Consider the following 12,060-nt stretch of genomic DNA (forward strand, 5'->3'; position numbering starts at 1 on the left):
ATATTGGATTGGAGAGCTGCTCTCCCCCCCAGATTAGGCCATATTGGCTGAACTGGGTCAACAATCTTCTTGGTGTTTTGTTCTTCCTTTTCTTGCTTATCTTGTTTGCTTTGTTATCTCTTTGTGTGGTTTTGCTCTACATAAGTCTAGGGCTGTTTTTTGTTGTTGTTGTTGCTTGGAAACCATTTTGCTCATTTATTACCACTATCTCTTGCTCCACACATCTTTGTTTTCAATAGAGTTTGAAAAGGAATTTGAAACTGTAAAGAGGCAGTAGGTAGTCTGTTTATAAGGTAAACAGCAGCTAGAAAAGCATGATCCCAATAAGTCAAAGGAAGGGAAGCATGGCTAAGAAGAGTTAGACCCAAATCCACAATATGTCTATGTTTTCTTTCTATGACACCATTTTGATGGTGAGTGTGAGGACAAATGAGTCTGTGAGTGATTCCTAAACTAGTAAGATATTGAGTAAAAGATCTGAATTCACCCCCTTCAATCAGTTTGAATAGATTTAATGGAATGACCTAGCTGAAGTTCAACCATAGATTTAAATTGCTTGAAAACAGTAAGAGCATCAAACTTGTTTTTAAGCAAATAAATCCAGGTGAATCTAGAAAAAGCATCAACAAAGGTTATATAATAGTGGTAACCAAGAGAGGAAACAGTTGGTGAAGGACCCCATAAATCACTAAACACAAGTTGAAGAGGGTGAGTGTATATAGTGTGTGAAGTGGGTGAATGTAACCTGTGAGCTTTACCTATACAACAAGCATTGCAAAAAGTGGAAATATCTTTTTCTTTATTGATTGTGGAAATATTACAATGTTGTAAAACAAGTTTAAGAGTATGATTATTAGGGTGTCCTAGTCTTTGATGCCACAAATTGTGAGATTTAGATGGCATCTGATTATTACAAGAAGGAAATATGGTATTAATAGTGGAATCAGGAGAAGTAAAGAAAATAGAAGGGGATGAGCACTTAGCAGTGTCCATGGAGAGACAGGGAAAGGTGTAAAGGCCATCAGGACCAACACTGCCACGAAGGAGAACTTCTTTAGTGTCCTGAGATTTAACAACACAATAGTCAGCATGAAATTCAAAAAATACAGTGTTATCTTTAGCAAACTGACTGACACTGAGAAGGTTTTTGGTAATGTCTGGTACACGAAGTAATTTATTAAGGCTTAAGGTTTTACGTGGTTTAAGGGGTGAGGGAAAAACACTGGAACCATAAGAATGTATTGGCACACCTTGACCATTTCCTACGAAGAGCTGGTCAGGACCTTCAAAAAAGGACTACTCCTGAATGTTTCTAGCATCACCAGTCACATGAAAAGAGGCAGCAGAGTCAGGAAACCAAGTGGAAGATCCACTTGTAGATGGAGCATTAATCATCATGGCACTTGGTTGAGAGAACTTCACAGAGGGAGGCCTTTGTTGAGCAGAAGGACGAGGCCAGTTGTTGAAAGAGCCATATCCCAGAGAGTGCTGATTGTATCCACCATAAGGAGCACCATAAGGCATCATACTAGGAGATGCAAGATGATAAGGATCAATAGGAGCATTATTGAATCTCTGAAAACCTTGGAAATTAGGTGGAATTTGTGGCTGAAACTGTTGGTTAAACCTGTGCCAGCATGTAGAAGCTGGATGTCCAAACCTAAAACAGACTTGGCACTGGAAATTGGAAAGTCTGCCTCCTCTACCACGACCTCTGCCAGATCTACCTCCTCTACCACGATTTGAACCAAAATTGGGAGTAAAATTAGGGTTGAAGGTGGAGTGATCTGAACCAGTAGTAACATTAACAGAGGCTTGTGACTGAGAGGATTCAGAGGCAGATGAAGTCTGAGATGCAAAAGATGAAGTAAGGTTGATTGAAGCCACATCTTCAAGAACCTTTTTCTTGAATTTATCAAGACGTGTTTCATGAGTAAGAAGAAGAGACTCAACTTCGTCAACGTCAATAACATCAAATTTGCTTTCCACTACAAATATAATAGGACTAAAATCTTGTGGTAAACCTTCTAAAATCACATCCAAATGTTGATTAACAGGAACTTGATCTCCTACATAGGCTAGATTATCAACAAGATCATGAATACGAAGAAGATAATCCTGTACCGTAAGATTTGCAAGAGAAGTAGAACGCCGTTCAACACGAAGTTGACGCGCCTTCGCACGCATCTGTTTGTGAAAATATGCCACAAGTTTATCCCAAAGTTCATACGCATGAGAGCAACCAATGAACCGAGCCAAAATTGCACTGGAAAGAGTGGATTGAAGCCACGATAAGAGCATCTGATCAGTTAAACGCCATTTGCGAAAAGCAGGATTGAGCGTACCAGTAGCGCGATCTTGCGCATTGAGAAAACGAGGAGGAATAATCGGCGCAACGATGAAACCGTCAAGGTTGTGAGCGTTGATGTACGGTTCAACCTGTTGACGCCATAGCAGAAAATTCTTTTCCGTCAATTTCTCAAAGATCTTGAGTGCGAAGGCAAATTTGGAACGATCCGAGTCATTATCTTCAAGAAACGAGTCGAGCGGTATAGAATTGATCGGAATCGCCGTCGGAATAGGTGTCTCCGGTGGCGGAGACGGTGGTTGAGACACCATGGATCTAGAGGATAATCTGATACCATGTAAAATCTCAGAGAAACTAAACTCATTCTCTAACTAACTTTTCAATCTGAATTTCTGATTTTTCATTAATTGTGAAAACTGTTACAATCAGTCTTATATAGGAGACTGAGGGTTACCTGATATAGCAGGTTAACCTGATATACTACAGGCAGGTGGCAGTCACTTGACAGTTGTTCATAGCTGTCAAGTGCCAACTGTTATCCACTATATCTATTACAAGCATATACAAGTTACTACTCTTATAATACATCATCTAATACTTCATGTAGGTCCCACCCCTTAATAGGAATGTTAAGTGTTGTTATCGCTACTCTTTTTGCACTTAATGGGACTAAATAGGCATAACTATGAGACTGAAATCTTGGAGTTTTTACTTTTGAATTCAGCGTCATAGCCAGTGGTGGAGCCCTTCATGGGCTGGAGTGGGCCACGACCCACCCAGAAAAATAAAAAAATCAACGACTATAAGTCTGTTTTGCGAGATTTTATGCAATTTTGTGTCGGTTTTATGTTTTGGTTGATCCAAATTCCTGCAAAGTGGTGTAGTGGTCCACCCGAAAATTTAAATAATTCAATTATAGGTCTATTTTGCGAGATTTTATACAATTTTATGTCGGTTTTACGTTTTGGGTTGATCCAAATTCCCGCAAATTGGTGTAGTGGCTCAAGCGAAAAATTTAAATAATTCAATTATAGGTCAAATTTGCGAGACTTTAAACAATTTTTCAATGGTTAATTTTAGTGGCACACCCTGACATTTATTGTGTCCTTTAGATTTAATTTGCCCAAAAAACAAAAATAGGGGTTTTTGTGTCCAAGTGAAAAAGTGTTGCTTTCTAAAATAGACCTTCATAAAATGAAGTGGGTCTATTGTAGCAAATCCCTATATATATATATATATATATGAGAAGGTGTTCATTAGTATACCACACCTAGTTGTAAAAGACAAAAAAACCATTTCTCTGATTGAATGCATATGGCTCTTAAAGACATTTCATCACATACACACATCCCTTTTCTCTCTCTTGCTGTCAACCGATCATTTTGTTGCCTTGTAAAGAATGAAAAAAAAATCTTGTGATTTTTTTACTTTTGTTTTGGTACAAATGTCTTTGACTTTTCAAAATAAAATTTGTGTTCCTATGTAATACTCTTTTTTTTATTTTATTTAACTCAATCTAATTTATTTTATTTTATTTAGAAGCATTGTTTTTTTCTTTAAGTATTTGGAAACATTATTACTTATGATGTTATTACAAAATTAATTCCAACTTGCACTATAACATTGCTATCATAACAACTTTTTTGAAACAACAGATTGCAGTATAACATTGCTATCATAAAGAATAATACTATATAACAACTTCTTTTTTGAAACAACAGATATCATTAAGGACAAGTTATTGTACAAGGGTTACAAAGGTCCAGGGAGCATCTAAAATAGTTTACTGATGAGGTACTGTTGCAAGTTACATTCTAGTCTTGAAGCAGTTTCGGTGGGGTTTCGTGAAGAAGAAAAAAACCCTTATTTTTCATACTTTTATTTAAACTCTTTCTATTCTCACCTCTCAAATGTTATATTAAGAGAACTGCTATATGGTGCGACATATAGCAGCGACGAAACGCACGACGTCACCTCCCTCACGTGCACTCTCAATTTCTATTGGTCATTTATTTATTTTTTATTAAATTCAGTTATTTAAAATAAACAATAAAAAAGTGAAATATCAGTGCAGAAGAGAAAATAACACATTTGCTGTCATGATCACATATTTTGTATGAACTTTGTAGATTCTAATCGACATCTTGCAAATCATTTCCGCCGTTACTTCCACCGATCTTGCTTTATTCCTTGTTTTCATTGCCGCAGTTGTTTGTCTTCAAATCTAACGAACAGAGAGACGTCATACAACCACTACTCCATAACCTCATTCATATATGAACTTTGCAGCAAGTTTCATTTCATTATAAGATTGAAATCATCAAATCACACTTGATTTTTATATAAAAAAAAGTAAACAAGCAGTTACAGGATTGATTTACTCCCCTTGCCTTTGCACCGATTCACATAGTTGCAGCCAAAAAGATCTAAGGTCAAATTGGACATTTGCATGAAATAGAATTTAAGAGAGTGGCCCCATCAAGATGCCAGGTCAGTCGCGGGATTCACACAACATTTGTGTCGTGCATTTAATCATTTTCCTTATATTAATCTTTGTAATTAACTTAATATCAATAACTTTTTTCATGATCATTAACTTTTTAAATTTTGATTGCAATTTTGATTACTGTTAAATTTTTACCGTAATTTTTTTCTCATAAAATTGTGTGTTTAAACATGTTTATAAAAACAACATAAAATTATATAAAATAAATGGAGATGTAAGAGATCAAACCACGTGCCTCACACATGCAAAGCAAATGCTCTATCATTTGAGGCTATGAAAATGTTGATTAAATAACTAATATAACAGCTTCAATCCAAAAGTCTACTAGTTATTATTGAGATAATTCACACAAAATGTTACATTATTAATTGAATAATAATATTCATGTGCAATTGATTGCGGCAAATGCTTGTCAAAAAGCGTTTGTAACTAATCGTGTGGGGGATTTTGGTTTATTATTAGGAATTTTAGGTTTTTATTGGATAACGGGTAGTTTGGAATTTCGGGATTTATTTCAAATATTCAACAACTTAATTTATAAGAATGAGGTGAATCTTTTTTTTGTTACTTTGTGCGCCCTCTTGTTATTTTGCGGAACAGTTGCGAAATCTGCCCAATTCCCTCATATTCATTTGTTCAAAGACTCCCAAAACACATCCATATCAACATTTCCCCCTGAAACTACGATTCCTATATGTTTGCAATCCTTCCAAGTAGGATTCTTTTGAAAAGTTTCAGATAACACAGCAGCAAGGCCAATAGCTCCACTTGGTTCGATAACAATCTTCAGAATTTTAAAACATAGTTTCATTGCTTTGATGATTTCAAAGTCTTCCACTGTGATTTTATCGTCAACAAGATCTCGTACAACTGGCCTGTGCCACAGAAAACTCGACAAATTAATCGAATTAAAGAGACCAAAAAAAACTTTATTTTAGTTCATAATATATATGATTGCTAAGGATTGGTTTTTACCATGTGTGGTCTCCGAGAAATGCTTGAAGACCGTCTGCGATAGTATTTATCTCATGCAATTTTATTATCCTTCCGGCTGCTTTGGATTGAGCTGCATCATCAGCTCCTTTAGGCTCAGCAGCCAAAATACGAATAGCCGGATTAATCGCCTTGGCAGCTATTGCTATTCCTGCTATCATACCGCCACCTGCAAGTATCATTTTGTAACAAAATCGATAAGAGGATACTAAATTATATGCAAATTGTGAAACATTTTGATGATGGATTGACGTAAAAAAGAGAGAACAAACCACTTATTGGTACTACAAGTGTATCGATTTGAGGGATTTGTTCAAGAAACTCCAAGGATATGGTACCTTGGCCACTATAAGATCAACCAGCAAACATGTCAAAGAGCAAAAGAGAAGTATATAAATAAGTTGAACCATGTAGATGACCCTCTTTGTAAACAATTTGAACCATGTAATATGTTGAATACATACATTTGAATGCAATTATTCTATTTAGTTTTATTCAATTATAACTTGTTGTTAATGTTTTTTGTGCGTTTACGAATGTTCATAAAATGATTCAATCTCACTGTCAATTACACCTAATTGTGGGATTTGACTTTGTTATAATTGTTCAATTTGTGGTAGGGTAGAAATATTTTATTGCGGCAAAGTGACAATAGTTTGGTGCTATGTATTTTAGACCTTCAAAGGTTACATGCTCACCTAAGATATTAGGGCTGGTAACTGAAAAATAATTCTAGCAACCTAATTATTGGCCTAGCTATGTTGCTCAAATGTCTTGAAATCAAGTAGGGTAATTCTAATCACATTTGCAGTCGTTACGTAAAAACTTCACAATCTTTACGGAGACGAGCATGTATGCCATAATAATGGTTTATGAGAAATCAATTCATTGGAGCCTATTTATTTTCACTCTTGCAATTGTAACTTTACATCAACCCTAATACCCTCCTTACCCTTAGAAATTAATTTCAATACATGCCCTAATAGTACACTACCCTGGGAAAATAATAGTATAAATAAAAATTGAACTGGGTATATTTAATTGAACATAAAAACGCTTAGATGAGATGACACGGATTTCTTATAGATTAACTAAAGTCCTTGGTTCGAATCCAGCCTTAGGCATGCAGCACTGTTAAAACTCTTAGGGAGAGTTTACCGTCCATTTGAGTCCCACAAGACTCAAGAGATTAGTCTCCTAAAACTCTTTTTAAGAGAGAAAAGGGTGAGAAGAACAAATCCCCCAGTCTCACATTCTCCAATTAAAACCGTTTTCTAGTGTTCTTTTTTACTTAAATATAGGTAACTCACAACTACAAACAATACAAGTAATTACTTTCTTCTTTAAGGTTTCAATTTTTTTTAATTTGCTGAACAACATCTTTCACTAAAACAAGATTCTAATTTTATGAAATCTTGAGGGTTAGGTAGCTCGACTAATGTGAGGTAAGGGATAATGAGTTTAAGGTCTTAAATTCAAACCCGAACAAAAGAGTCAAAAATTAATCTAATAAACTAACTACTAACATTTGTCGTTAAAAAAACAAAACTCAAATCTTAAATATAATTATTCAATGAATGTGTCACAAAAGATGTCTTTTTTATTAGGAAACAAAAATTGTCTTTTCGTTACGTTGAACTTTTATAGTTTATTCTGTCTTTTATTTAATTTTTTGTTTGCTTTCTTTTAGTGTTTTCCTTTATGATAATTATATATGCATCCACATTGTATGTTTTGTTTCCTTGTTATCAGGTTTAGGTGACAAGCAAATTATGCATTCAATAAACAAGTCGCGTTGATCCAAACACAAACAACCATAATAGCCTTTAAGAGAATTTTAAACCTTTTGTGGCGGAACTCTCTAATTACAATCCACAACACCTTGAAGATGTCTCCGCTAGACATTGAACAACAACAAAATCTCCAAGAACAAATTGGTGCTCCTACAACAGCAACCTGTATAACCATTTGGTTCAAGAGGTGCTCAGTTAGGATCCTAGTGTTCAGGATATGGACCATGTGTCAATCACCAATAGGAGCTTCATACAACACAAGCGGATCATCGTTTTTGTATGATCCTCTATTTCCTTGAACTTTCGTCCACAACCTCCAGCTCTTAGGGAACCGTTTCAATCAATTCCTCGAGCAGATGGCATGCCAAAAAACTCAAGGAACGAGAGTGCTGGAATTCAACAGGGTCACTGCTTCTGTTGGCAAAGGAAGAGGAGGAAAAGCTACCGAACATTTTGCAACTGAGAAACAAAGACGAAAGCAATTGAATGGAAAGTGCAAAATCTTGAGGGATCTCATCCTAATCCCACTAAGGTAAATCTCTAGCTGTTGCTGCAGATAGCTATTTCCTATGACTATGAAAGAAGGTTTTTAAGGGTCAAAAGGAAACTTCCAAGACAATGGGATAAAAACGGAGAAATTAAAACAGAAAAATAGTCACAAAAGTAGTCCTCCTCTTCTACAAGCTTACAAGCATTGGAGGATTCTACAAGCATACCAGTTTGACTTGATTTCCTTGCTTCGTGCTCAATTGGCTTCTGATTGATGAAGGAAGAGAAGAAACTAGAGAGTGAGCAAATGACAAGTCACAAACCTGTTTTACAGAGTAAAAGTAGCTAATTTACTTGGTATGTCAACACCATTAAAGATGTGAAATCATATCGTATACAACTTGCTTCTACTGCTCTTCAAGTTATTTGTCTCTACCAAATTTCCTATTTACTGAACATTGACAGGAAACTTTTCATTAAGCACGGATTCCCATAATGTATGTCAACAACACTAAAGATATGATACAACTTGCTTCTGCTGCTCTGCAAGTTATTTGTCAGGAAACTCTTCCCATAATGTATTCCATAAACAATTAAATAGCAACCAGAAGGGGGAAACTAGAATATGTAAGAGAAGATGGACAGCACAACATAGCACGGAAACATTGCTCGTATTTTCTCCAATTTAACAGACACTAATGAAAGAATAAGAACATTGCACCCTCACGACAACATCAAGGAGCACTAAATAACAAGATGAATAGAAACAGAAGAAATCACAAGTTCAGGTCTCACATCTCATAGGTTACACTAAATAGGCTTCATTAGGTTTCAGCAAGATTGTGAACACCCACTGACAAAGATAAAAGGCAAATTATTACTATGCATTTTTTAATCTCTCTTCAAAATACAAAAATTAATCACTGGATTTAATTACAGGTTTATGCTAACAGGTCCAATCCTCCCTGCACAATCTTGGCAAGTAATATCCTTGGCTTCCATTCCTTATCCAGCAATATGTTACTAGCTTTAACATCCATTATGCAAGTACTCCAATCCTCTAGCTGAAACCAATGCAATGTCACATCTAACCGCCACACCATCTGAGGCTTGCTAACAAGTGATAAACATTCAGTACACTACAAGCCAACAATTTGGAAATAGTAAATAAGAGAACATATTTATTTGCTTGGACATTATGTTTTTAAATTTTTATTAACAATTTTCCTCTATCGAACTACGGAATAAAACCATGGATCATATATTACTATTATAGCCATTATTAAATTCTCCGTAAATTAATTAGAATTGTGGCGATTATTAAATTCTTAAGGATTAAAAGTAGAATTTGTAGACGTACTCGTTTCACTACTATCATCTTCATCATCAAAAAGCGTGTCAGGTGAGGGATTCTAATACAAAATCCAACCAACAGTCATAACTCAAACAATAACACTCTAATTAAGAAAAGGAGTGACAAGTGAAAATAGAAGAGACAGTAACGTCAATGAAAATCCATTGATGCAGAAAGAGAGAAAAAAACACAAGCAATAAAATAGGCAAATAAAAATCGGAGGGCTGTATACTGATTTCAGTTACAGGGCATCTCTACGACAATGACTTCAAGTTTAGCTGCCAAAACAAGAACAGTTTAAAAAGAACATGCGAGAAAGCTAAATCAGAAGTAAGAAGTCTTGCATATTAGTTAATTAAAATATGTTGCAGCTTGCTGACTATTAAAAGAATATCTTGTTATGTTCAGATGTGGAGTAATAAGTGATAAAGTGGGAAACATTACAACAATTGAAGTCGGTATTGACATATTAATTTATATCCATTCTCAGCAAAATAAAGAACTAAACAAAATAAAGAACTAAACAAACATATAAGTCCTAAATAGTTAGCGGTTAGCATATGTATCAAGAAACATACAAGTGACTTGGCATAACTTCTAAATCCTGTCTCCAATCTTAGACAATCAAACCCTAAACCATCTAATGCAATATGTGATTGTGAACAGTGTAAAATTTCATGCATTGTGAAGATCAAACAACTCCAACTAACAGAGAGATGAAAATGAAACAACAATTTCTCAAGGTATGAATTCCATCACCCAATTTAAAAACGAACCATGAAGTCATTGGCAATCAAAATGAGCATCAAGAAAAACAAAAAAAAAATTAACATAATAGTTGGGATTGAGTCTCATACAGAAATCACATAGCACAAAATCTAAACCCTAGTATTAAAATTAAAGTGATACCAAACTCTCAACATAAACTTTTGAATCTACCAAACTCCAGTCTTGAGTCTTGATATTCCTTGAAGTATCATTTTTGGAATCATAAACAGCCCATTTCAATTTATCATCATCTTTGAAGTTGAGAAGCACATGGTTGTTGTCTTCAGAGATATAAATTACATTGGAATAGCTAAAAAAGCGATCTTCATCTCTACCAAATCTAGGAAGACGTATGAGTTTAATCCAAGAGTCTTCATTTCCGCATTCCTTGAAAAGCCAAACATCATTAAATGTGTTGGAATGAAAAACTAAGCTCAAGGAATCCCTTAAGCAACCCATTGTCAATGGAACAAGCATCATGTCAGGCAGTGAAATCTCTTTGTAAGACTCTTTCCCCAAATCAAGAGAAACAATGTGACGTGTGTAACAACCAGACACATAAGAATATGCAAACCAATAAACCTTTCCATTTACTATGGTTCCTGGTTCATCATCATGAACCATAGAAGGGAAATCTTGAATCCTTCTCCATGAATGAGTGCCCAAAGTGTGAACTTTAACTTCAGTTTTGCAACCATTAATTGTGTGAAAGCCATCATATTTAAAATCATAGCAAAAAACAGAAAAAACTTTGTAATTATGAATAAAAGGATCATAGCCAAAAGTAAATATAGTTCTACCATCATTTGCTTGTAATGGAATATCTAACAAGGGTAATAATTTGGATTTTGTAGTTGAAGGGTTCCAAAGAAGTGCACGACTTTTATTAACCTGAAAACAAATGAGACCGTCACAAGAAGCAATTAATTGATTGATAAAAGAAAATTCGATTTGCGTGGGAGTCGAGGTGAAAATAAAGTCGAGTTCAATAGATGTTACATCAATGATTTTTCTGGGTCTGGTTTCGGTGTGTGTGAAGATGACGAGTTTGGGTTTGGTGGTTGAGATGTGAAGGTGCTTGTAGGTGAATTTGGGATTGTTTGAGATGAGAGAATTCCAGGATTTGCAGACAGAGCGGAATCGGAGGAGAGATTTGACGGGGAGTCTGCAGAGGATTTCGACCATGAGATCAAAGGGGAGTTCAGTTACCGGTGGCTGCTGCCTCTTGACTGGAAGTGTTAGGGTTGCGGTGGAGGTGGTTGGTCTCGGCTGCCTTGTGGTGGCGGTGGTTTCTTCCATCGGTTAAACGAATGTTGATTGAGGTTAGTTAAAAGTAGAGATTGAATTTTAGGGTTTTGCTGTGTCCTTTAAGCTTCAACTCAAACGCAATATTATTTTTTGAGCAATGTTATATGAACAATCTGACAACCTTTTAGATAACTAAATTATATAAAGAAATTTAGACAGTGACACAAAAATCAAAGCAAACGAGATAAAGTAAAATGATAATATGAGTATGAGAGAGAAAGTTGTCACAAAAGTTGTCAAAAAGTGGTTATTCAAATATCATTTCTCTTATTTTTTTTGGACAAAAGTTTGGACCCTCAATATTGTTATGGTTTATTTCTGATTATTAGTATTAATTTTATGATGATCATTTTCCTTTTATTCCTTGTAATATTTATTTATTGTATTAAACAGTGTATAGTAGCAGGTAAGGTATTGCCACCAATCCTCAGTCACACTTTATCATTCTCATTCTGCACTTTGCCCTCTCCTTTGCTTCATCGTTCTCTATCTCTCTCCTAAGGTACCATTTAATACCTCTTTCTTTCCAATTCAATTATCA

At 35.2% G+C, this 12,060-nt stretch overlaps 2 protein-coding genes across 2 annotated transcripts; both read right to left on the bottom strand.

The window, feature by feature from the left end:
• Positions 1-5,442: 5,442 nt before the first annotated feature.
• Positions 5,443-9,369, bottom strand: LOC120578242 (serine racemase). The gene is made up of 5 exons (XM_039830722.1): positions 9,331-9,369; positions 9,041-9,228; positions 6,080-6,153; positions 5,790-5,976; positions 5,443-5,689 (listed from the first exon to the last, which is right to left on the bottom strand). Exons 1-5 carry the CDS (start codon positions 9,367-9,369, stop codon positions 5,443-5,445), a joined length of 735 nt encoding a protein of 244 aa, XP_039686656.1.
• On the bottom strand, positions 8,880-11,611 carry LOC120580844 (F-box/kelch-repeat protein At3g23880). The gene has a single exon (XM_039835012.1). It carries the CDS (start codon positions 11,508-11,510, stop codon positions 10,341-10,343), a length of 1,170 nt encoding a protein of 389 aa, XP_039690946.1. The 5' UTR covers positions 11,511-11,611; the 3' UTR covers positions 8,880-10,340.
• Positions 11,612-12,060: the final 449 nt, after the last annotated feature.

This window comes from Medicago truncatula, chromosome 1 (genome assembly GCF_003473485.1).
Source record: "Medicago truncatula cultivar Jemalong A17 chromosome 1, MtrunA17r5.0-ANR, whole genome shotgun sequence".
NCBI lineage: Eukaryota > Viridiplantae > Streptophyta > Magnoliopsida > Fabales > Fabaceae > Medicago > Medicago truncatula.

What these genes read in the sequence shown, in the direction of transcription:
- LOC120578242 (XM_039830722.1), bottom strand. Translation starts at nt 9,369, where the DNA reads ATGGCTATAATAGTAATATATGATCCATGGTTTTATTCC. An exon ending in GTGCAGGGAGGATTGGACCT is followed by an intron (nt 6,154 to 9,040) that starts GTTAGCATAAAC and finishes TTGATCTTATAG; the next exon opens with TGGCCAAGGTACCATATCCT. An exon ending in TTTCTCGGAGACCACACATG is followed by an intron (nt 5,690 to 5,789) that starts GTAAAAACCAAT and finishes TCTGTGGCACAG; the next exon opens with GCCAGTTGTACGAGATCTTG.
- LOC120580844 (XM_039835012.1), bottom strand. Translation starts at nt 11,510, where the DNA reads ATGGAAGAAACCACCGCCACCACAAGGCAGCCGAGACCAACCACCTCC.